The following is a 26,844-nucleotide window of genomic DNA, read 5'->3' on the forward strand; positions in this document are numbered from 1 at the left end:
AGGCATTGCTTCTCAAATAGTGGGGCGCGCCCGCGTGTGACCCCGGAGAACATGTTTTTTTGGGGTTTTTTTGCTTACTTTACTAGAATAAAGTGTAATCGCACATCCCGCGCGCACACACCACAGAGCAAGAAATAGGAAGTGCAGTGAACAAACCCTCAAGAGACAGCATGAAAAAATACTTAACAGTGATGAAAAGAAAGGTGGAGAGAGACGGAGATAATGAGACAAACGAAAGCTAAGACGAGGAAATCTGACGAAGCCTTTATAGCGCTTGGCTTCACTGCGACTACGGTGGGAGACGAGGAAAGACCGGTGTGTTTCCTGTGTCTAAAAATGTTGGCAGGACAGCATGAAACCAAATAAATGAAGGCCTCACTTAAAGACATTACACCCCAGGCACGCTGATAACCCTAACCCTGGTTAACCCTAAACCTGGTTAACCCTAACCCTCACTTAAAGACATTACACCCCAGGCACGCTGATAACCCTAAACCTGGTTAACCCTAACACTAACCCTGGTTAACCCTAACCCTGGTTAACCCTAACCCTCACTTAAAGACATTACACCCCGGTCACGCTGATAACACTAACCCTGGTTAACGAAGTCCACAAACAAAAATATAATAATTAAAATATCTTTTTTTCTCTTACTATGCATGTTGCTTAGTGGGACTTCTGGCATTCCTTGCTCACGCGGGAGCAGACAGTTTTGAAATAAATGCTTACCTGCTGTTCTTTTATGCATGGTGATCAGGCAACAACTCTGCTCACATTTGTTCCGGTCCGGTTTTGCAAATATGGACATCCATTGAGTGGAACTTAAGCATCATGAAGTTGATTTTATCGAATTATTTTATGATGATATGCTTGTAATTATAGATACTTTTTAGTGTAATATGGGCAATCTTTTATTTTTGATTGCTTTCTTTATTCAATAAAACCATTACATTCTTCAATGTATCAAAGTGTGACATATCTAAACACAACTACTGTACACTGTAAAAACTGGGATTGGGATTTATTAACAATTAATTAAAAAACATAATGTATACATAATAAAAAAGACTATGTGCAGTTGTGAATCAAACTGAGCTAAATTGAACAAATTTAAATGAATTGTTGATTGAAATTTACTAAGTTTTGTTTGAATAAAATCAGCTAAAAAACACTGGTACATTTTAATAGTATTTTATGAGAAAGGCCAAATATGCAAAAAATTGATCAGTTCTACGAGCTGTGAGGTTTTTGGTTTTAATCACTTTTTTTTTACACTTAAGCCCAGTGCATTTTGGGTCACTTCCCGCCACATCGACGTTATTTCACCATCTGCGACAGATTCCACGCATTGCTGTTTCCCAAAGGTAAGAACAGTTTAATTGCTGGTATTTTACAAACATTTTATAACCAAATTTCTGTAGGAGCGGAACATTAATTCGCGTCACTTCCACATAGATTCTAGTTAAGTTTCCAAACAAGTTAACTTCACTGTGTTGCAATTTGAAATTATATTAGCATTAAAATGATATTAAAATATAAAAGTAATGCAATTATTTTAACGTCAGTTCCTAGAGTATAATGTTATACTATGTGTAACAGCCTAGGACAGGCCTGGCCAACCCGCGGCTCTTTGCCTGGTTTCATGCGGCTCTAACGTTCATATCGAAGTTTGGGTTTGTGTTTTTTTAATGTGCGTGTTCGCTTCGCACGAGTTCAATACGGTCTTTCTCCAAAAGCGCGTGCGCGTTAGATGAAAATACCGCAAAGTTTCTCAGTAGGGACGAGATCTTCTGAGTAAACAATTAGTGTCAAGTTCGCCTTCAAAATGGCAGGAAAAAATGCACGAAAGCTTCCGCGATCTACAACTGAAAAGGCCACAGATCGCATTCCTCGTTGCCCCTTTTAAATGCCCCGCACTGTTTTAAAGCCCCGCACTGTTTTAAAGCCCCGCACTGTTTTAAAGCCCCGCCAGTCACAGGTGAGGCTGCAGCTGAGGTGGAGATGATCGATCTTTATGAGGAGGACCAACTGAAACCTGCTTTAAGGCATTGCTTCTCAAATAGTGGGGCGCGCCCGCGTGTGAGAACATGATTTTTTTTGGGTTTTTTTGCTTACTTTACTAGAATAAAGTGTAATCGCACATCCCGCGCGCACACACCACAGAGCAAGAAATAGGAAGTGCAGTGAACAAACCCTCAAGAGACAGCATGAAAAAATACTTAACAGTGATGAAAAGAAAGGCGGAGAGAGACGGAGATAATGAGACAAACGAAAGCTAAGACGAGGAAATCTGACGAAGCCTTTATAGCGCTTGGCTTCACTGCGACTACGGTGGGAGACGAGGAAAGACCGGTGTGTTTCCTGTGTCTAAAAATGTTGGCAGGACAGCATGAAACCAAATAAATGAAGGCCTCACTTAAAGACATTACACCCCAGGCACGCTGATAACCCTAACCCTGGTTAACCCTAACCCTGGTTAACCCTAACCCTAACCCTGGTTAACCCTAACCCTCACTTAAAGACATTACACCCCAGGCACGCTGATAACCCTAGTTAACCCTAACCCTGGTTAACCCTAAACCTGGTTAACCCTAAACCTGGTTAACCCTAACCCTCACTTAAAGACATTACACCCCAGGCACGCTGATAACCCTAACCCTGGTTAACCCTAAACCTGGTTAACCCTAACCCTCACTTAAAGACATTACACCCCAGGCACGCTGATAACCCTAAACCTGGTTAACCCTAACACTAACCCTAACCCTGGTTAACCATAACCCTGGTTAACCCTAACACTAACCCTAATCCTGGTTAACCCTAACCCTCACTTAAAGACATTACACCCCGGTCACGCTGATAACACTAACCCTGGTTAACCCTAACCCTGGTTAACCCTAACCCTCACTTAAAGACATTACACCCCAGGCACGCTGATAACCCTAACCCTGGTTAACACTAACCCTAACCCTGGTTAACCCTAACCCTGGTTAACCCTAACCCTCACTTAAAGACATTACACCCCGGTCACGCTGATAACACTAACCCTGGTTAACCCTAACCCTGGTTAACCCTAACCCTCACTTAAAGACATTACACCCCAGGCACGCTGATAACCCTAACCCTGGTTAACCCTAACACGAACCCTAACCCTGGTTAACCCTAACCCTGGTTAACCCTAACCCTAACTTAAAGACATTACACCCCAGTCACGCTGATAACCCTAACCCTGGTTAACCCTAAACCTGGTTAACCCTAACCCTCACTTAAAGACATTACACCCCAGGCACGCTGATAACCCTAACCCTGGTTGACCCTAACACTAACCCTAACCCTGGTTAACCCTAACCCTCACTTAAAGACATTACACCCCGGTCACGCTGATAACACTAACCCTGGTTAACCCTAACCCTGGTTAACCCTAACCCTGGTTAACCCTAACCCTAACTTAAAGACATTACACCCCAGTCACGCTGATAAGCCGCTTGAGTTTTTATGGCAAAAACGTGCCGAATATTGGCAACAATCATCCCGCTTTGGTCTATATTTCTTTCTTTTTTTGTTTTCTTTAATATTAATAAGGATACAATGTTATGCAGAGGTGTACTTATAACAATTTCATAGACAAATGATAGTAATTATAGTCACGGCAGGGGGCGCAAAATGTTTTATTCTTCCTGGGGGGGGCGTAACAGAAAATAATTGAGAAGCACTGCTTTAAGGGAAGGGGCCATTGAGTTCTGGAAAAGTGTGCCAATGGAAAAATAGCCCAATGTCAAACGGGCTGCGCTTAAGATCCTGTCAATATTTGGGTCAACACACGTCTGCGAGTCTGTGTTTTCTACCCTGAAACACGTGAAACCAAAGCATCGATCTGTTCTGACCGACACCCGTGTGAAAGAACTGAATACAAGCCAGATTTGAAGAGGATTGTTCAAAGCAAGGAATGCCAGAAGTCCCACTAAGCAACATGCACAGTAAGAGAAAAAAAGATATTTTAATTATTATATTTTTTATCTCCTAACTGTTTGTTTCTTCTAATCCAGGCCTGGCCAACCAGTCAGAGCCTAAGAGCCACATTTTTTACTGTGTTACAGCAAAGAGCCACATCATACACATGGGCACACATGAACATCACCTCATCACCTCATCCCTTCCTCACACACACACACACACACACACACAGACCTCTGCTTAGCCAGATTTATTGTAAATGTCACACACCAACATGATAATGACAGAATTTGACCTCCACAGACCACGGTTAAGAGTCATTTTCAACAATGAACATTGTGTGCACTGTCTCACACACACAAACTCTCAATTCAACAAAGTCCACAAACAAAAATATAATAATTAAAATATCTTTTTTTCTCTTACTATGCATGTTGCTTAGTGGGACTTCTGGCATTCCTTGCTCACGCGGGAGCAAGGAATGCCAGAATGCGCAGAATGCCGCACGCGGCTCGGGAGCCGCGGGTTGGCCAGGCCTGATCTACAGCATCAGGACCGGTACATCAGAGGATCCAGATGACGTCGGTATTGTGATAGAGGGCATGAAAGTTCTGACTGCTCTGGGTACCTTCCCAAGAGCTGGCTCCATGCTTGTTGGACTGATTTATGCAGGGACCCTTGCCTAGCCCAAGGAGCTTAGGTATACGTCTGAAGTCTTCCAGAAAGTCCTTCTCGAGCTGGATTGTTCAAAGTTGTCCCCAAAAGTGAACAGCCTCAAGAACAAGCTACTAGCTCAAGGAAATGCACCTTTGCAGAATGAATGAGACTTGTTAAGTCACTGTCAGAACAGTCACATGGTTGCTTTATAGGCATTGTTAAATACGTAAGTTTCAGTGCTGCAGGTGGAGCTTATATACTTTATATAGAAGGACTTTATATTGTTACAGGCAGCTGTTCTTGTACCATGTGATTACACTGTCCAATGTTCCAGGTTTTTCCCTGAGGAATTTATATGAATAAATGAATAATGTGATTGCTCATGTGACTTTAATTTTAGCAAGCAGTGAAGATGTAAAAAATGATTATAGACAGTTTTGAAATAAATGTTTACCTGCTGTTCTTTTCTGCTTGGTGATCTGTTAACCAACTGGGTTACTCTGTAGTAGCAAGACTGCACGATATTGAGTGGATAATACGTAAAGAAAATATGGCAACAAAGTGACATTCAGTATTATTGAATGGATTTGAAGTCCTGTGATTGCAACTCTAAGTTGAATTTAAACAATTTATTTAGTTATAGATGTATAACAATAACGGTGTGAATGTGTTGAGTTTAGGAACAATTGGCTGAAATATAAGTAGATATAATTTATTTTATTGTGTGGATCTCAATTATTTCTGTCCAGATATTTAATACTTTTCTTTCAATTTTGCTGAGATAACTGATGAATATAAATCAGTTTCAGCTAAATAATCAGTTAATCATCTTTCCCCAGATATTTAGTAAATCTTAATTACTTTTATTCAGATAACTAGTAAACATAAATCAATTTTCCTTGTGAAAGTGATTTGTGTTTGCTTAATATTTCCTGGGTATATAACTCATCATTTTGGCTACTATTAATAAATCCAACACATTTTAACTATTGCATTCATTAACCTGCACTTGTTTTAGTTTAAATGTAGATAATTTACTCAATACTTTTTACTAAAAGTTGCAGTTATTAAAATCTACTCAATTATATTATGTGTCACTTTGTTGCCATAACTTTTTTAAGTAATCATTGGTCACAATTTTTAGAGTGTATTTAATGTTTTGTAATTACCCCTTTCAGATTTATCAACTTTCACCATGTCCACCAAACCTACCCAAGAGGCTTACAAGCGTTTGGTCAAAGGCTTGACTCAGCTGGACTTCAAAGATTACTATGTTCCTAGTGAGCTGGCTCTGGTTGGTGATGCCTTCCCTTTGGCAATCAACAGCCAAGGCCAAGTCCTAATGGCTGCCTCCACCTATGGCCTTGGAAGGATAGTGGTCCTGGGTCATGAGGCCTGCTTGTCCGAATTTCCCAGTCTGGTAGAGAATGCGGTGAATTGGCTTAGAGGAGATGGATCTGCCAACCTGTCTGTTGCAGTCCACCAAAATATTAAAGCGGCTGCTGACGAGCTCTGCCAATACAAGTTTACTGTGAAAGTTGTCGGGGGGTTTAGGAGTGATCTGGGGGTTGGTGTTTATGTGACAGATGCCTACAGCGTAGCAGCAGATCAGAAATCCCTGGTGACATTCATGAAGTCCGGAGGAGGAATCTTGATTGGGGGGCAGGCCTGGCATTGGTCTTCTAAAAACCCTGGGGTGGAGCCGTTGCTTAATTTTGATGGGAACAAGGTGTCTGGAGTAGCAGGGATCTACTTTACTGAGAAATTCAGAAAAATGGAAACTCTGTCCATCTCCCCAGAGGTCCCATACTCCTGGATGTCTCTGAAGTGAGTGTATCACACATCTGAAGCCTTTAATCAGAAAATCTCTCATTTTGCTGAAAAGTATCGCCTGCAGTTTTCCTTTTATCAGTGTCAATTCTTTTTTAAGATTTCTGTTGATCTAAACTGGTGGATATGCTCTCAACGTCTGTTGAATTTGATCTCGTACAGACCGGCCAGGGACTTCAACGATGACCTGAATTTCTTGCTCAAAGGGGTTAAAGAGCTTGATGTTGGTTCACCATCAACATTTTCTGAGATTCTTCCTCACAGCTCACTGGCCTTTCCCATTGGAACCACCGAGGACGGACGGCCATTTCTGGCAGGAGCCTACTATGGCCTGGGAAGAGTCCTCGTTATTTCTCACGAAGGATGTCTTAGCAATCAGGTACAGTTAATATTCGAAATTACATGAAATAATTATTAAGTTCTAGATATTCACTTCAACACAATCATATTTTATTGGGAAATACCGTAAACATCAGTAGTCTTTTATATATTTGATGTGATTCTATTAATGTGATTTACAAACTGCTGCCTTCCTGCTTTTAATCAAAGAACCTGTCCACCTTCTGGAGCAACGCCATCCGCTGGCTGGATCAAGGCCGGAATGGAGTCGTAGGCGTTGTGGAAAAACGCGCAGTCCCGGTTCTCAGCAAGTCAGGGTTTACGTGCGAGTACACAGACTTCCGAAAAGACCTGAGTGTTTATATGGGAATGGCATACAGTGATGCTCATGCAAAGGAGATCCAAGACTTTGTTGCTGAGGGAGGAGGCCTAGTGATTGGTGGACATGCCTGGTACTGGTCATACGGCGGAGGAAATGTAATGACAGAATTTCCAGGTATGACAATGCAAGTTCATTTTGGGAATCAAATTCACCACAATCCATAGGCTCAAACTTCTTTTGGGGAAACGTCTTTCCAGGAAACAAGATCCTGAACAAAATGGGCCTGAGTCTTCTTGGCGATACAATTGATGGGGGCATTTACAAGGTCCCTGAATCCAGCCAAGCCATTGTGGACAACTACCATTTCCGCCACATGTTATCCCAGTTTGCTGGTCACGTCTTGGAGGAAAAGGCACTCAGCCAGAGCCAGACAGAGTCTTTTCAAAAGCTGAGCAGCCACTGCGCCAACTTCTTGCAAATGAGAGCTTATGGCTGCTCGTCCTATATGCAGGTTTTGCTCGCACTCTATGACCTCATTGTGAAGGCAGGCGTGCCGCAGGTAGGTCGCCGAGCTAAAGCAGCCCAACGACAGGCTGCCGTTCAGAACGGTGACTGTAGTCATTGTGGTTGTAGGTGTCTGAAAGCAACCCGGTGAAGAGTCCCAAAGACCGCCTCCTTCTGTTCATGGGCTCAGAAATGTACAAGGCCTTCCCTGATCCTGATGTTCTCCTGCCCCACCTCATCAAGGACATCCCAACCTTACCAGTGGTCAACAGCCAGAGAATCAAGATTAATGTGGACACAGCAGGTGAGATTACACCCCAGGCACGCTGATAACCCTAACCCTGGTTAACCCTAACACTAACCCTAATCCTGGTTAACCCTAACCCTGGTTAACCCTAACCCTCACTTAAAGACATTACACCCCAGGCACGCTGATAACCCTAACCCTGGTTAACCCTAACACTAACCCTAACCCTGGTTAACCCTAACCCTGGTTAACCCTAACTTAAAGACATTACACCCCAGTCACGCTGATAACCCTAACCCTGGTTAACCCTAAACCTGGTTAACCCTAACCCTCACTTAAAGACATTACACCCCAGGCACGCTGATAACCCTAACCCTGGTTAACCCTAAACCTGGTTAACCCTAACCCTCACTTAAAGACATTACACCCCAGGCACGCTGATAACCCTAACCCTGGTTGACCCTAACACTAACCCTAACCCTGGTTAACCCTAACCCTCACTTAAAGACATTACACCCCGGTCACGCTGATAACACTAACCCTGGTTAACCCTAACCCTGGTTAACCCTAACCCTGGTTAACCCTAACCCTAACTTAAAGACATTACACCCCAGTCACGCTGATAAGCCGCTTGAGTTTTTATGGCAAAAACGTGCCGAATATTGGCAACAATCATCCCGCTTTGGTCTATATTTCTTTCTTTTTTTGTTTTCTTTAATATTAATAAGGATACAATGTTATGCAGAGGTGTACTTATAACAATTTCATAGACAAATGAGTGTGATTACACTGTCCAATGTTCCAGGTTTTTCCCTGAGGAATTTATATGAATAAATGAATAATGTGATTGCTCATGTGACTTTAATTTTAGCAAGCAGTGAAGATGTAAAAAATGATTATAGACAGTTTTGAAATAAATGTTTACCTGCTGTTCTTTTCTGCTTGGTGATCTGCTAACCAACTGGGTTACTCTGTAGTAGCAAGACTGCACGATATTGAGTGGATAATACGTAAAGAAAATATGGCAACAAAGTGACATTCGGTATTATTGAATGGATTTGAAGTCCTGTGATTGCAACTCTAAGTTGAATTTAAACAATTTATTTAGTTATAGATGTATAACAATAACGGTGTGAATGTGTTGAGTTTAGGAACAATTGGCTGAAATATAAGTAGATATAATTTATTTTATTGTGTGGATCTCAATTATTTCTGTCCAGATATTTAATACTTTTCTTTCAATTTTGCTGAGATAACTGATGAATATAAATCAGTTTCAGCTAAATAATCAGTTAATCATCTTTCCCCAGATATTTAGTAAATCTTAATTACTTTTATTCAGATAACTAGTAAACATAAATCAATTTTCCTTGTGAAAGTGATTTGTGTTTGCTTAATATTTCCTGGGTATATAACTCATCATTTTGGCTACTATTAATAAATCCAACACATTTTAACTATTGCATTCATTAACCTGCACTTGTTTTAGTTTAAATGTAGATAATTTACTCAATACTTTTTACTAAAAGTTGCAGTTATTAAAATCTACTCAATTATATTATGTGTCACTTTGTTGCCATAACTTTTTTAAGTAATCATTGGTCACAATTTTTAGAGTGTATTTAATGTTTTGTAATTACCCCTTTCAGATTTATCAACTTTCACCATGTCCACCAAACCTACCCAAGAGGCTTACAAGCGTTTGGTCAAAGGCTTGACTCAGCTGGACTTCAAAGATTACTATGTTCCTAGTGAGCTGGCTCTGGTTGGTGATGCCTTCCCTTTGGCAATCAACAGCCAAGGCCAAGTCCTAATGGCTGCCTCCACCTATGGCCTTGGAAGGATAGTGGTCCTGGGTCATGAGGCCTGCTTGTCCGAATTTCCCAGTCTGGTAGAGAATGCGGTGAATTGGCTTAGAGGAGATGGATCTGCCAACCTGTCTGTTGCAGTCCACCAAAATATTAAAGCGGCTGCTGACGAGCTCTGCCAATACAAGTTTACTGTGAAAGTTGTCGGGGGGTTTAGGAGTGATCTGGGGGTTGGTGTTTATGTGACAGATGCCTACAGCGTAGCAGCAGATCAGAAATCCCTGGTGACATTCATGAAGTCCGGAGGAGGAATCTTGATTGGGGGGCAGGCCTGGCATTGGTCTTCTAAAAACCCTGGGGTGGAGCCGTTGCTTAATTTTGATGGGAACAAGGTGTCTGGAGTAGCAGGGATCTACTTTACTGAGAAATTCAGAAAAATGGAAACTCTGTCCATCTCCCCAGAGGTCCCATACTCCTGGATGTCTCTGAAGTGAGTGTATCACACATCTGAAGCCTTTAATCAGAAAATCTCTCATTTTGCTGAAAAGTATCGCCTGCAGTTTTCCTTTTATCAGTGTCAATTCTTTTTTAAGATTTCTGTTGATCTAAACTGGTGGATATGCTCTCAACGTCTGTTGAATTTGATCTCGTACAGACCGGCCAGGGACTTCAACGATGACCTGAATTTCTTGCTCAAAGGGGTTAAAGAGCTTGATGTTGGTTCACCATCAACATTTTCTGAGATTCTTCCTCACGGCTCACTGGCCTTTCCCATTGGAACCACTGAGGACGGACGGCCATTTCTGGCAGGAGCCTACTATGGCCTGGGAAGAGTCCTCGTTATTTCTCACGAAGGATGTCTTAGCAATCAGGTACAGTTAATATTCGAAATTACATGAAATAATTATTAAGTTCTAGATATTCACTTCAACACAATCATATTTTATTGGGAAATACCGTAAACATCAGTAGTCTTTTATATATTTGATGTGATTCTATTAATGTGATTTACAAACTGCTGCCTTCCTGCTTTTAATCAAAGAACCTGTCCACCTTCTGGAGCAACGCCATCCGCTGGCTGGATCAAGGCCGGAATGGAGTCGTAGGCGTTGTGGAAAAACGCGCAGTCCCGGTTCTCAGCAAGTCAGGGTTTACGTGCGAGTACACAGACTTCCGAAAAGACCTGAGTGTTTATATGGGAATGGCATACAGTGATGCTCGTGCAAAGGAGATCCAAGACTTTGTTGCTGAGGGAGGAGGCCTAGTGATTGGTGGACATGCCTGGTACTGGTCATACGGCGGAGGAAATGTAATGACAGAATTTCCAGGTATGACAATGCAAGTTCATTTTGGGAATCAAATTCACCACAATCCATAGGCTCAAACTTCTTTTGGGGAAACGTCTTTCCAGGAAACAAGATCCTGAACAAAATGGGCCTGAGTCTTCTTGGCGATACAATTGATGGGGGCATTTACAAGGTCCCTGAATCCAGCCAAGCCATTGTGGACAACTACCATTTCTGCCACATGTTATCCCAGTTTGCTGGTCACGTCTTGGAGGAAAAGGCACTCAGCCAGAGCCAGACAGAGTCTTTTCAAAAGCTGAGCAGCCACTGCGCCAACTTCTTGCAAATGAGAGCTTATGGCTGCTCGTCCTATATGCAGGTTTTGCTCGCACTCTATGACCTCATTGTGAAGGCAGGCGTGCCGCAGGTAGGTCGCCGAGCTAAAGCAGCCCAACGACAGGCTGCCGTTCAGAACGGTGACTGTAGTCATTGTGGTTGTAGGTGTCTGAAAGCAACCCGGTGAAGAGTCCCAAAGACCGCCTCCTTCTGTTCATGGGCTCAGAAATGTACAAGGCCTTCCCTGATCCTGATGTTCTCCTGCCCCACCTCATCAAGGACATCCCAACCTTACCAGTGGTCAACAGCCAGAGAATCAAGATTAATGTGGACACAGCAGGTGAGATTACACCCCAGGCACGCTGATAACCCTAACCCTGGTTAACCCTAACACTAACCCTAATCCTGGTTAACCCTAACCCTGGTTAACCCTAACCCTCACTTAAAGACATTACACCCCAGGCACGCTGATAACCCTAACCCTGGTTAACACTAACCCTAACCCTGGTTAACCCTAACCCTGGTTAACCCTAACCCTCACTTAAAGACATTACACCCCGGTCACGCTGATAACACTAACCCTGGTTAACCCTAACCCTGGTTAACCCTAACCCTCACTTAAAGACATTACACCCCAGGCACGCTGATAACCCTAACCCTGGTTAACCCTAACACTAACCCTAACCCTGGTTAACCCTAACCCTGGTTAACCCTAACTTAAAGACATTACACCCCAGTCACGCTGATAACCCTAACCCTGGTTAACCCTAAACCTGGTTAACCCTAACCCTCACTTAAAGACATTACACCCCAGGCACGCTGATAACCCTAACCCTGGTTAACCCTAAACCTTGTTAACCCTAACCCTCACTTAAAGACATTACACCCCAGGCACGCTGATAACCCTAACCCTGGTTGACCCTAACACTAACCCTAACCCTGGTTAACCCTAACCCTGGTTAACCCTAACCCTCACTTAAAGACATTACACCCCAGTCACGCTGATAACACTAACCCTGGTTAACCCTAACCCTGGTTAACCCTAACCCTAACTTAAAGACATTACACCCCAGTCACGCTGATAAGCCGCTTGAGTTTTTATGGCAAAAACGTGCCGAATATTGGCAACAATCATCCCGCTTTGGTCTATATTTCTTTCTTTTTTTGTTTTCTTTAATACTAATAAGGATACAATGTTATGCAGAGGTGTACTTATAACAATTTCATAGACAAATGAGTGTGATTACACTGTCCAATGTTCCAGGTTTTTCCCTGAGGAATTTATATGAATAAATGAATAATGTGATTGCTCATGTGACTTTAATTTTAGCAAGCAGTGAAGATGTAAAAAATGATTATAGACAGTTTTGAAATAAATGTTTACCTGCTGTTCTTTTCTGCTTGGTGATCTGCTAACCAACTGGGTTACTCTGTAGTAGCAAGACTGCACGATATTGAGTGGATAATACGTAAAGAAAATATGGCAACAAAGTGACATTCGGTATTATTGAATGGATTTGAAGTCCTGTGATTGCAACTCTAAGTTGAATTTAAACAATTTATTTAGTTATAGATGTATAACGATAACGGTGTGAATGTGTTGAGTTTAGGAACAATTGGCTGAAATATAAGTAGATATAATTTATTTTATTGTGTGGATCTCAATTATTTCTGTCCAGATATTTAATACTTTTCTTTCAATTTTGCTGAGATAACTGATGAATATAAATCAGTTTCAGCTAAATAATCAGTTAATCATCTTTCCCCAGATATTTAGTAAATCTTAATTACTTTTATTCAGATAACTAGTAAACATAAATCAATTTTCCTTGTGAAAGTGATTTGTGTTTGCTTAATATTTCCTGGGTATATAACTCATCATTTTGGCTACTATTAATAAATCCAACACATTTTAACTATTGCATTCATTAACCTGCACTTGTTTTAGTTTAAATGTAGATAATTTACTCAATACTTTTTACTAAAAGTTGCAGTTATTAAAATCTACTCAATTATATTATGTGTCACTTTGTTGCCATAACTTTTTTAAGTAATCATTGGTCACAATTTTTAGAGTGTATTTAATGTTTTGTAATTACCCCTTTCAGATTTATCAACTTTCACCATGTCCACCAAACCTACCCAAGAGGCTTACAAGCGTTTGGTCAAAGGCTTGACTCAGCTGGACTTCAAAGATTACTATGTTCCTAGTGAGCTGGCTCTGGTTGGTGATGCCTTCCCTTTGGCAATCAACAGCCAAGGCCAAGTCCTAATGGCTGCCTCCACCTATGGCCTTGGAAGGATAGTGGTCCTGGGTCATGAGGCCTGCTTGTCCGAATTTCCCAGTCTGGTAGAGAATGCGGTGAATTGGCTTAGAGGAGATGGATCTGCCAACCTGTCTGTTGCAGTCCACCAAAATATTAAAGCGGCTGCTGACGAGCTCTGCCAATACAAGTTTACTGTGAAAGTTGTCGGGGGGTTTAGGAGTGATCTGGGGGTTGGTGTTTATGTGACAGATGCCTACAGCGTAGCAGCAGATCAGAAATCCCTGGTGACATTCATGAAGTCCGGAGGAGGAATCTTGATTGGGGGGCAGGCCTGGCATTGGTCTTCTAAAAACCCTGGGGTGGAGCCGTTGCTTAATTTTGATGGGAACAAGGTGTCTGGAGTAGCAGGGATCTACTTTACTGAGAAATTCAGAAAAATGGAAACTCTGTCCATCTCCCCAGAGGTCCCATACTCCTGGATGTCTCTGAAGTGAGTGTATCACACATCTGAAGCCTTTAATCAGAAAATCTCTCATTTTGCTGAAAAGTATCGCCTGCAGTTTTCCTTTTATCAGTGTCAATTCTTTTTTAAGATTTCTGTTGATCTAAACTGGTGGATATGCTCTCAACGTCTGTTGAATTTGATCTCGTACAGACCGGCCAGGGACTTCAACGATGACCTGAATTTCTTGCTCAAAGGGGTTAAAGAGCTTGATGTTGGTTCACCATCAACATTTTCTGAGATTCTTCCTCACGGCTCACTGGCCTTTCCCATTGGAACCACCGAGGACGGACGGCCATTTCTGGCAGGAGCCTACTATGGCCTGGGAAGAGTCCTCGTTATTTCTCACGAAGGATGTCTTAGCAATCAGGTACAGTTAATATTCGAAATTACATGAAATAATTATTAAGTTCTAGATATTCACTTCAACACAATCATATTTTATTGGGAAATACCGTAAACATCAGTAGTCTTTTATATATTTGATGTGATTCTATTAATGTGATTTACAAACTGCTGCCTTCCTGCTTTTAATCAAAGAACCTGTCCACCTTCTGGAGCAACGCCATCCGCTGGCTGGATCAAGGCCGGAATGGAGTCGTAGGCGTTGTGGAAAAACGCGCAGTCCCGGTTCTCAGCAAGTCAGGGTTTACGTGCGAGTACACAGACTTCCGAAAAGACCTGAGTGTTTATATGGGAATGGCATACAGTGATGCTCATGCAAAGGAGATCCAAGACTTTGTTGCTGAGGGAGGAGGCCTAGTGATTGGTGGACATGCCTGGTACTGGTCATACGGCGGAGGAAATGTAATGACAGAATTTCCAGGTATGACAATGCAAGTTCATTTTGGGAATCAAATTCACCACAATCCATAGGCTCAAACTTCTTTTGGGGAAACGTCTTTCCAGGAAACAAGATCCTGAACAAAATGGGCCTGAGTCTTCTTGGCGATACAATTGATGGGGGCATTTACAAGGTCCCTGAATCCAGCCAAGCCATTGTGGACAACTACCATTTCCGCCACATGTTATCCCAGTTTGCTGGTCACGTCTTGGAGGAAAAGGCACTCAGCCAGAGCCAGACAGAGTCTTTTCAAAAGCTGAGCAGCCACTGCGCCAACTTCTTGCAAATGAGAGCTTATGGCTGCTCGTCCTATATGCAGGTTTTGCTCGCACTCTATGACCTCATTGTGAAGGCAGGCGTGCCGCAGGTAGGTCGCCGAGCTAAAGCAGCCCAACGACAGGCTGCCGTTCAGAACGGTGACTGTAGTCATTGTGGTTGTAGGTGTCTGAAAGCAACCCGGTGAAGAGTCCCAAAGACCGCCTCCTTCTGTTCATGGGCTCAGAAATGTACAAGGCCTTCCCTGATCCTGATGTTCTCCTGCCCCACCTCATCAAGGACATCCCAACCTTACCAGTGGTCAACAGCCAGAGAATCAAGATTAATGTGGACACAGCAGGTGAGATTACACCCCAGGCACGCTGATAACCCTAACCCTGGTTAACCCTAACACTAACCCTAATCCTGGTTAACCCTAACCCTGGTTAACCCTAACCCTCACTTAAAGACATTACACCCCAGGCACGCTGATAACCCTAACCCTGGTTAACACTAACCCTAACCCTGGCTAACCCTAACCCTGGTTAACCCTAACCCTCACTTAAAGACATTACACCCCGGTCACGCTGATAACACTAACCCTGGTTAACCCTAACCCTCACTTAAAGACATTACACCCCAGGCACGCTGATAACCCTAACCCTGGTTAACCCTAACACTAACCCTAACCCTGGTTAACCCTAACTTAAAGACATTACACCCCAGTCACGCTGATAACCCTAACCCTGGTTAACCCTAAACCTGGTTAACCCTAACCCTCACTTAAAGACATTACACCCCAGGCACGCTGATAACCCTAACCCTGGTTAACCCTAAACCTGGTTAACCCTAACCCTCACTTAAAGACATTACACCCCAGGCACGCTGATAACCCTAACCCTGGTTGACCCTAACACTAACCCTAACCCTGGTTAACCCTAACCCTGGTTAACCCTAACCCTCACTTAAAGACATTACACCCCAGTCACGCTGATAACACTAACCCTGGTTAACCCTAACCCTGGTTAACCCTAACCCTAACTTAAAGACATTACACCCCAGTCACGCTGATAAGCCGCTTGAGTTTTTATGGCAAAAACGTGCCGAATATTGGCAACAATCATCCCGCTTTGGTCTATATTTCTTTCTTTTTTTGTTTTCTTTAATATTAATAAGGATACAATGTTATGCAGAGGTGTACTTATAACAATTTCATAGACAAATGAGTGTGATTACACTGTCCAATGTTCCAGGTTTTTCCCTGAGGAATTTATATGAATAAATGAATAATGTGATTGCTCATGTGACTTTAATTTTAGCAAGCAGTGAAGATGTAAAAAATGATTATAGACAGTTTTGAAATAAATGTTTACCTGCTGTTCTTTTCTGCTTGGTGATCTGCTAACCAACTGGGTTACTCTGTAGTAGCAAGACTGCACGATATTGAGTGGATAATACGTAAAGAAAATATGGCAACAAAGTGACATTCGGTATTATTGAATGGATTTGAAGTCCTGTGATTGCAACTCTAAGTTGAATTTAAACAATTTATTTAGTTATAGATGTATAACAATAACGGTGTGAATGTGTTGAGTTTAGGAACAATTGGCTGAAATATAAGTAGATATAATTTATTTTATTGTGTGGATCTCAATTATTTCTGTCCAGATATTTAATACTTTTCTTTCAATTTTGCTGAGATAACTGATGAATATAAATCAGTTTCAGCTAAATAATCAGTTAATCATCTTTCCCCAGATATTTAGTAAATCTTAATTACTTTTATTCAGATAACTAGTAAACATAAATCAATTTTCCTTGTGAAAGTGATTTGTGTTTGCTTAATATTTCCTGGGTATATAACTCATCATTTTGGCTACTATTAATAAATCCAACACATTTTAACTATTGCATTCATTAACCTGCACTTGTTTTAGTTTAAATGTAGATAATTTACTCAATACTTTTTACTAAAAGTTGCAGTTATTAAAATCTACTCAATTATATTATGTGTCACTTTGTTGCCATAACTTTTTTAAGTAATCATTGGTCACAATTTTTAGAGTGTATTTAATGTTTTGTAATTACCCCTTTCAGATTTATCAACTTTCACCATGTCCACCAAACCTACCCAAGAGGCTTACAAGCGTTTGGTCAAAGGCTTGACTCAGCTGGACTTCAAAGATTACTATGTTCCTAGTGAGCTGGCTCTGGTTGGTGATGCCTTCCCTTTGGCAATCAACAGCCAAGGCCAAGTCCTAATGGCTGCCTCCACCTATGGCCTTGGAAGGATAGTGGTCCTGGGTCATGAGGCCTGCTTGTCCGAATTTCCCAGTCTGGTAGAGAATGCGGTGAATTGGCTTAGAGGAGATGGATCTGCCAACCTGTCTGTTGCAGTCCACCAAAATATTAAAGCGGCTGCTGACGAGCTCTGCCAATACAAGTTTACTGTGAAAGTTGTCGGGGGGTTTAGGAGTGATCTGGGGGTTGGTGTTTATGTGACAGATGCCTACAGCGTAGCAGCAGATCAGAAATCCCTGGTGACATTCATGAAGTCCGGAGGAGGAATCTTGATTGGGGGGCAGGCCTGGCATTGGTCTTCTAAAAACCCTGGGGTGGAGCCGTTGCTTAATTTTGATGGGAACAAGGTGTCTGGAGTAGCAGGGATCTACTTTACTGAGAAATTCAGAAAAATGGAAACTCTGTCCATCTCCCCAGAGGTCCCATACTCCTGGATGTCTCTGAAGTGAGTGTATCACACATCTGAAGCCTTTAATCAGAAAATCTCTCATTTTGCTGAAAAGTATCGCCTGCAGTTTTCCTTTTATCAGTGTCAATTCTTTTTTAAGATTTCTGTTGATCTAAACTGGTGGATATGCTCTCAACGTCTGTTGAATTTGATCTCGTACAGACCGGCCAGGGACTTCAACGATGACCTGAATTTCTTGCTCAAAGGGGTTAAAGAGCTTGATGTTGGTTCACCATCAACATTTTCTGAGATTCTTCCTCACGGCTCACTGGCCTTTCCCATTGGAACCACCGAGGACGGACGGCCATTTCTGGCAGGAGCCTACTATGGCCTGGGAAGAGTCCTCGTTATTTCTCACGAAGGATGTCTTAGCAATCAGGTACAGTTAATATTCGAAATTACATGAAATAATTATTAAGTTCTAGATATTCACTTCAACACAATCATATTTTATTGGGAAATACCGTAAACATCAGTAGTCTTTTATATATTTGATGTGATTCTATTAATGTGATTTACAAACTGCTGCCTTCCTGCTTTTAATCAAAGAACCTGTCCACCTTCTGGAGCAACGCCATCCGCTGGCTGGATCAAGGCCGGAATGGAGTCGTAGGCGTTGTGGAAAAACGCGCAGTCCCGGTTCTCAGCAAGTCAGGGTTTACGTGCGAGTACACAGACTTCCGAAAAGACCTGAGTGTTTATATGGGAATGGCATACAGTGATGCTCATGCAAAGGAGATCCAAGACTTTGTTGCTGAGGGAGGAGGCCTAGTGATTGGTGGACATGCCTGGTACTGGTCATACGGCGGAGGAAATGTAATGACAGAATTTCCAGGTATGACAATGCAAGTTCATTTTGGGAATCAAATTCACCACAATCCATAGGCTCAAACTTCTTTTGGGGAAACGTCTTTCCAGGAAACAAGATCCTGAACAAAATGGGCCTGAGTCTTCTTGGCGATACAATTGATGGGGGCATTTACAAGGTCCCTGAATCCAGCCAAGCCATTGTGGACAACTACCATTTCCGCCACATGTTATCCCAGTTTGCTGGTCACGTCTTGGAGGAAAAGGCACTCAGCCAGAGCCAGACAGAGTCTTTTCAAAAGCTGAGCAGCCACTGCGCCAACTTCTTGCAAATGAGAGCTTATGGCTGCTCGTCCTATATGCAGGTTTTGCTCGCACTCTATGACCTCATTGTGAAGGCAGGCGTGCCGCAGGTAGGTCGCCGAGCTAAAGCAGCCCAACGACAGGCTGCCGTTCAGAACGGTGACTGTAGTCATTGTGGTTGTAGGTGTCTGAAAGCAACCCGGTGAAGAGTCCCAAAGACCGCCTCCTTCTGTTCATGGGCTCAGAAATGTACAAGGCCTTCCCTGATCCTGATGTTCTCCTGCCCCACCTCATCAAGGACATCCCAACCTTACCAGTGGTCAACAGCCAGAGAATCAAGATTAATGTGGACACAGCAGGTGAGATTACACCCCAGGCACGCTGATAACCCTAACCCTGGTTAACCCTAACACTAACCCTAATCCTGGTTAACCCTAACCCTGGTTAACCCTAACCCTCACTTAAAGACATTACACCCCAGGCACGCTGATAACCCTAACCCTGGTTAACACTAACCCTAACCCTGGTTAACCCTAACCCTGGTTAACCCTAACCCTCACTTAAAGACATTACACCCCGGTCACGCTGATAACACTAACCCTGGTTAACCCTAACCCTGGTTAACCCTAACCCTCACTTAAAGACATTACACCCCAGGCACGCTGATAACCCTAACCCTGGTTAACCCTAACACTAACCCTAACCCTGGTCCTGGTTAACCCTAACCCTGGTTAACCCTAACTTAAAGACATTACACCCCAGTCACGCTGATAACCCTAACCCTGGTTAACCCTAAACCTGGTTAACCCTAACCCTCACTTAAAGACATTACACCCCAGGCACGCTGATAACCCTAACCCTGGTTGACCCTAACACTAACCCTAACCCTGGTTAACCCTAACCCTGGTTAACCCTAACCCTCACTTAAAGACATTACACCCCAGTCACGCTGATAACACTAACCCTGGTTAACCCTAACCCTGGTTAACCCTAACCCTAACTTAAAGACATTACACCCCAGTCACGCTGATAAGCCGCTTGAGTTTTTATGGCAAAAACGTGCCGAATATTGGCAACAATCATCCCGCTTTGGTCTATATTTCTTTCTTTTTTTGTTTTCTTTAATATTAATAAGGATACAATGTTATGCAGAGGTGTACTTATAACAATTTCATAGACAAATGAGTGTGATTACACTGTCCAATGTTCCAGGTTTTTCCCTGAGGAATTTATATGAATAAATGAATAATGTGATTGCTCATGTGACTTTAATTTTAGCAAGCAGTGAAGATGTAAAAAATGATTATAGACAGTTTTGAAATAAATGTTTACCTGCTGTTCTTTTCTGCTTGGTGATCTGCTAACCAACTGGGTTACTCTGTAGTAGCAAGACTGCACGATATTGAGTGGATAATACGTAAAGAAAATATGGCAACAAAGTGACATTCGGTATTATTGAATGGATTTGAAGTCCTGTGATTGCAACTCTAAGTTGAATTTAAACAATTTATTTAGTTATAGATGTATAACAATAACGGTGTGAATGTGTTGAGTTTAGGAACAATTGGCTGAAATATAAGTAGATATAATTTATTTTATTGTGTGGATCTCAATTATTTCTGTCCAGATATTTAATACTTTTCTTTCAATTTTGCTGAGATAACTGATGAATATAAATCAGTTTCAGCTAAATAATCAGTTAATCATCTTTCCCCAGATATTTAGTAAATCTTAATTACTTTTATTCAGATAACTAGTAAACATAAATCAATTTTCCTTGTGAAAGTGATTTGTGTTTGCTTAATATTTCCTGGGTATATAACTCATCATTTTGGCTACTATTAATAAATCCAACACATTTTAACTATTGCATTCATTAACCTGCACTTGTTTTAGTTTAAATGTAGATAATTTACTCAATACTTTTTACTAAAAGTTGCAGTTATTAAAATCTACTCAATTATATTATGTGTCACTTTGTTGCCATAACTTTTTTAAGTAATCATTGGTCACAATTTTTAGAGTGTATTTAATGTTTTGTAATTACCCCTTTCAGATTTATCAACTTTCACCATGTCCACCAAACCTACCCAAGAGGCTTACAAGCGTTTGGTCAAAGGCTTGACTCAGCTGGACTTCAAAGATTACTATGTTCCTAGTGAGCTGGCTCTGGTTGGTGATGCCTTCCCTTTGGCAATCAACAGCCAAGGCCAAGTCCTAATGGCTGCCTCCACCTATGGCCTTGGAAGGATAGTGGTCCTGGGTCATGAGGCCTGCTTGTCCGAATTTCCCAGTCTGGTAGAGAATGCGGTGAATTGGCTTAGAGGAGATGGATCTGCCAACCTGTCTGTTGCAGTCCACCAAAATATTAAAGCGGCTGCTGACGAGCTCTGCCAATACAAGTTTACTGTGAAAGTTGTCGGGGGGTTTAGGAGTGATCTGGGGGTTGGTGTTTATGTGACAGATGCCTACAGCGTAGCAGCAGATCAGAAATCCCTGGTGACATTCATGAAGTCCGGAGGAGGAATCTTGATTGGGGGGCAGGCCTGGCATTGGTCTTCTAAAAACCCTGGGGTGGAGCCGTTGCTTAATTTTGATGGGAACAAGGTGTCTGGAGTAGCAGGGATCTACTTTACTGAGAAATTCAGAAAAATGGAAACTCTGTCCATCTCCCCAGAGGTCCCATACTCCTGGATGTCTCTGAAGTGAGTGTATCACACATCTGAAGCCTTTAATCAGAAAATCTCTCATTTTGCTGAAAAGTATCGCCTGCAGTTTTCCTTTTATCAGTGTCAATTCTTTTTTAAGATTTCTGTTGATCTAAACTGGTGGATATGCTCTCAACGTCTGTTGAATTTGATCTCGTACAGACCGGCCAGGGACTTCAACGATGACCTGAATTTCTTGCTCAAAGGGGTTAAAGAGCTTGATGTTGGTTCACCATCAACATTTTCTGAGATTCTTCCTCACGGCTCACTGGCCTTTCCCATTGGAACCACCGAGGACGGACGGCCATTTCTGGCAGGAGCCTACTATGGCCTGGGAAGAGTCCTCGTTATTTCTCACGAAGGATGTCTTAGCAATCAGGTACAGTTAATATTCGAAATTACATGAAATAATTATTAAGTTCTAGATATTCACTTCAACACAATCATATTTTATTGGGAAATACCGTAAACATCAGTAGTCTTTTATATATTTGATGTGATTCTATTAATGTGATTTACAAACTGCTGCCTTCCTGCTTTTAATCAAAGAACCTGTCCACCTTCTGGAGCAACGCCATCCGCTGGCTGGATCAAGGCCGGAATGGAGTCGTAGGCGTTGTGGAAAAACGCGCAGTCCCGGTTCTCAGCAAGTCAGGGTTTACGTGCGAGTACACAGACTTCCGAAAAGACCTGAGTGTTTATATGGGAATGGCATACAGTGATGCTCATGCAAAGGAGATCCAAGACTTTGTTGCTGAGGGAGGAGGCCTAGTGATTGGTGGACATGCCTGGTACTGGTCATACGGCGGAGGAAATGTAATGACAGAATTTCCAGGTATGACAATGCAAGTTCATTTTGGGAATCAAATTCACCACAATCCATAGGCTCAAACTTCTTTTGGGGAAACGTCTTTCCAGGAAACAAGATCCTGAACAAAATGGGCCTGAGTCTTCTTGGCGATACAATTGATGGGGGCATTTACAAGGTCCCTGAATCCAGCCAAGCCATTGTGGACAACTACCATTTCCGCCACATGTTATCCCAGTTTGCTGGTCACGTCTTGGAGGAAAAGGCACTCAGCCAGAGCCAGACAGAGTCTTTTCAAAAGCTGAGCAGCCACTGCGCCAACTTCTTGCAAATGAGAGCTTATGGCTGCTCGTCCTATATGCAGGTTTTGCTCGCACTCTATGACCTCATTGTGAAGGCAGGCGTGCCGCAGGTAGGTCGCCGAGCTAAAGCAGCCCAACGACAGGCTGCCGTTCAGAACGGTGACTGTAGTCATTGTGGTTGTAGGTGTCTGAAAGCAACCCGGTGAAGAGTCCCAAAGACCGCCTCCTTCTGTTCATGGGCTCAGAAATGTACAAGGCCTTCCCTGATCCTGATGTTCTCCTGCCCCACCTCATCAAGGACATCCCAACCTTACCAGTGGTCAACAGCCAGAGAATCAAGATTAATGTGGACACAGCAGGTGAGATTACACCCCAGGCACGCTGATAACCCTAACCCTGGTTAACCCTAACACTAACCCTAATCCTGGTTAACCCTAACCCTGGTTAACGCTAACCCTCACTTAAAGACATTACACCCCAGGCACGCTGATAACCCTAACCCTGGTTAACACTAACCCTAACCCTGGTTAACCCTAACCCTGGTTAACCCTAACCCTCACTTAAAGACATTACACCCCGGTCACGCTGATAACACTAACCCTGGTTAACCCTAACCCTGGTTAACCCTAACCCTCACTTAAAGACATTACACCCCAGGCACGCTGATAACCCTAACCCTGGTTAACCCTAACACTAACCCTAACCCTGGTTAACCCTAACCCTGGTTAACCCTAACTTAAAGACATTACACCCCAGTCACGCTGATAACCCTAACCCTGGTTAACCCTAAACCTGGTTAACCCTAACCCTCACTTAAAGACATTACACCCCAGGCACGCTGATAACCCTAACCCTGGTTAACACTAACCCTAACCCTGGCTAACCCTAACCCTGGTTAACCCTAACCCTCACTTAAAGACATTACACCCCGGTCACGCTGATAACACTAACCCTGGTTAACCCTAACCCTGGTTAACCCTAACCCTCACTTAAAGACATTACACCCCAGGCACGCTGATAACCCTAACCCTGGTTAACCCTAACACTAACCCTAACCCTGGTTAACCCTAACCCTGGTTAACCCTAACTTAAAGACATTACACCCCAGTCACGCTGATAACCCTAACCCTGGTTAACCCTAAACCTGGTTAACCCTAACCCTCACTTAAAGACATTACACCCCAGGCACGCTGATAACCCTAACCCTGGTTAACCCTAAACCTGGTTAACCCTAACCCTCACTTAAAGACATTACACCCCAGGCACGCTGATAACCCTAACCCTGGTTGACCCTAACACTAACCCTAACCCTGGTTAACCCTAACCCTGGTTAACCCTAACCCTCACTTAAAGACATTACACCCCGGTCACGCTGATAACACTAACCCTGGTTAACCCTAACCCTGGTTAACCCTAACCCTAACTTAAAGACATTACACCCCAGTCACGCTGATAAGCCGCTTGAGTTTTTATGGCAAAAACGTGCCGAATATTGGCAACAATCATCCCGCTTTGGTCTATATTTCTTTCTTTTTTTGTTTTCTTTAATATTAATAAGGATACAATGTTATGCAGAGGTGTACTTATAACAATTTCATAGACAAATGAGTGTGATTACACTGTCCAATGTTCCAGGTTTTTCCCTGAGGAATTTATATGAATAAATGAATAATGTGATTGCTCATGTGACTTTAATTTTAGCAAGCAGTGAAGATGTAAAAAATGATTATAGACAGTTTTGAAATAAATGTTTACCTGCTGTTCTTTTCTGCTTGGTGATCTGCTAACCAACTGGGTTACTCTGTAGTAGCAAGACTGCACGATATTGAGTGGATAATACGTAAAGAAAATATGGCAACAAAGTGACATTCGGTATTATTGAATGGATTTGAAGTCCTGTGATTGCAACTCTAAGTTGAATTTAAACAATTTATTTAGTTATAGATGTATAACAATAACGGTGTGAATGTGTTGAGTTTAGGAACAATTGGCTGAAATATAAGTAGATATAATTTATTTTATTGTGTGGATCTCAATTATTTCTGTCCAGATATTTAATACTTTTCTTTCAATTTTGCTGAGATAACTGATGAATATAAATCAGTTTCAGCTAAATAATCAGTTAATCATCTTTCCCCAGATATTTAGTAAATCTTAATTACTTTTATTCAGATAACTAGTAAACATAAATCAATTTTCCTTGTGAAAGTGATTTGTGTTTGCTTAATATTTCCTGGGTATATAACTCATCATTTTGGCTACTATTAATAAATCCAACACATTTTAACTATTGCATTCATTAACCTGCACTTGTTTTAGTTTAAATGTAGATAATTTACTCAATACTTTTTACTAAAAGTTGCAGTTATTAAAATCTACTCAATTATATTATGTGTCACTTTGTTGCCATAACTTTTTTAAGTAATCATTGGTCACAATTTTTAGAGTGTATTTAATGTTTTGTAATTACCCCTTTCAGATTTATCAACTTTCACCATGTCCACCAAACCTACCCAAGAGGCTTACAAGCGTTTGGTCAAAGGCTTGACTCAGCTGGACTTCAAAGATTACTATGTTCCTAGTGAGCTGGCTCTGGTTGGTGATGCCTTCCCTTTGGCAATCAACAGCCAAGGCCAAGTCCTAATGGCTGCCTCCACCTATGGCCTTGGAAGGATAGTGGTCCTGGGTCATGAGGCCTGCTTGTCCGAATTTCCCAGTCTGGTAGAGAATGCGGTGAATTGGCTTAGAGGAGATGGATCTGCCAACCTGTCTGTTGCAGTCCACCAAAATATTAAAGCGGCTGCTGACGAGCTCTGCCAATACAAGTTTACTGTGAAAGTTGTCGGGGGGTTTAGGAGTGATCTGGGGGTTGGTGTTTATGTGACAGATGCCTACAGCGTAGCAGCAGATCAGAAATCCCTGGTGACATTCATGAAGTCCGGAGGAGGAATCTTGATTGGGGGGCAGGCCTGGCATTGGTCTTCTAAAAACCCTGGGGTGGAGCCGTTGCTTAATTTTGATGGGAACAAGGTGTCTGGAGTAGCAGGGATCTACTTTACTGAGAAATTCAGAAAAATGGAAACTCTGTCCATCTCCCCAGAGGTCCCATACTCCTGGATGTCTCTGAAGTGAGTGTATCACACATCTGAAGCCTTTAATCAGAAAATCTCTCATTTGCTGAAAAGTATCGCCTGCAGTTTTCCTTTTATCAGTGTCAATTCTTTTTTAAGATTTCTGTTGATCTAAACTGGTGGATATGCTCTCAACGTCTGTTGAATTTGATCTCGTACAGACCGGCCAGGGACTTCAACGATGACCTGAATTTCTTGCTCAAAGGGGTTAAAGAGCTTGATGTTGGTTCACCATCAACATTTTCTGAGATTCTTCCTCACGGCTCACTGGCCTTTCCCATTGGAACCACCGAGGACGGACGGCCATTTCTGGCAGGAGCCTACTATGGCCTGGGAAGAGTCCTCGTTATTTCTCACGAAGGATGTCTTAGCAATCAGGTACAGTTAATATTCGAAATTACATGAAATAATTATTAAGTTCTAGATATTCACTTCAACACAATCATATTTTATTGGGAAATACCGTAAACATCAGTAGTCTTTTATATATTTGATGTGATTCTATTAATGTGATTTACAAACTGCTGCCTTCCTGCTTTTAATCAAAGAACCTGTCCACCTTCTGGAGCAACGCCATCCGCTGGCTGGATCAAGGCCGGAATGGAGTCGTAGGCGTTGTGGAAAAATGCGCAGTCCCGGTTCTCAGCAAGTCAGGGTTTACGTGCGAGTACACAGACTTCCGAAAAGACCTGAGTGTTTATATGGGAATGGCATACAGTGATGCTCATGCAAAGGAGATCCAAGACTTTGTTGCTGAGGGAGGAGGCCTAGTGATTGGTGGACATGCCTGGTACTGGTCATACGGCGGAGGAAATGTAATGACAGAATTTCCAGGTATGACAATGCAAGTTCATTTTGGGAATCAAATTCACCACAATCCATAGGCTC

At 42.3% G+C, this 26,844-nt stretch overlaps 1 protein-coding gene across 1 annotated transcript in view; it reads left to right on the forward strand.

The window, feature by feature from the left end:
• Positions 1–26,844, forward strand: part of LOC115246528 (uncharacterized) — an 89,106-nt gene that overhangs the window by 45,727 nt on the left and 16,535 nt on the right. The window contains 28 exon segments of the mRNA XM_029844166.1: positions 5,787–6,435; positions 6,601–6,817; positions 6,988–7,273; positions 7,357–7,658; positions 7,733–7,907; positions 9,500–10,148; positions 10,314–10,530; positions 10,701–10,986; positions 11,070–11,371; positions 11,446–11,620; positions 13,389–14,037; positions 14,203–14,419; positions 14,590–14,875; positions 14,959–15,260; positions 15,335–15,509; positions 17,246–17,894; positions 18,060–18,276; positions 18,447–18,732; positions 18,816–19,117; positions 19,192–19,366; positions 21,064–21,712; positions 21,878–22,094; positions 22,265–22,550; positions 22,634–22,935; positions 23,010–23,184; positions 25,305–25,953; positions 26,118–26,334; positions 26,505–26,790. Coding sequence (XP_029700026.1) covers positions 5,787–6,435; positions 6,601–6,817; positions 6,988–7,273; positions 7,357–7,658; positions 7,733–7,907; positions 9,500–10,148; positions 10,314–10,530; positions 10,701–10,986; positions 11,070–11,371; positions 11,446–11,620; positions 13,389–14,037; positions 14,203–14,419; positions 14,590–14,875; positions 14,959–15,260; positions 15,335–15,509; positions 17,246–17,894; positions 18,060–18,276; positions 18,447–18,732; positions 18,816–19,117; positions 19,192–19,366; positions 21,064–21,712; positions 21,878–22,094; positions 22,265–22,550; positions 22,634–22,935; positions 23,010–23,184; positions 25,305–25,953; positions 26,118–26,334; positions 26,505–26,790 — 9,297 coding nt within the window.

The sequence above is a fragment of the Takifugu rubripes genome, chromosome 11 (genome assembly GCF_901000725.2).
Source record: "Takifugu rubripes chromosome 11, fTakRub1.2, whole genome shotgun sequence".
NCBI lineage: Eukaryota > Metazoa > Chordata > Actinopteri > Tetraodontiformes > Tetraodontidae > Takifugu > Takifugu rubripes.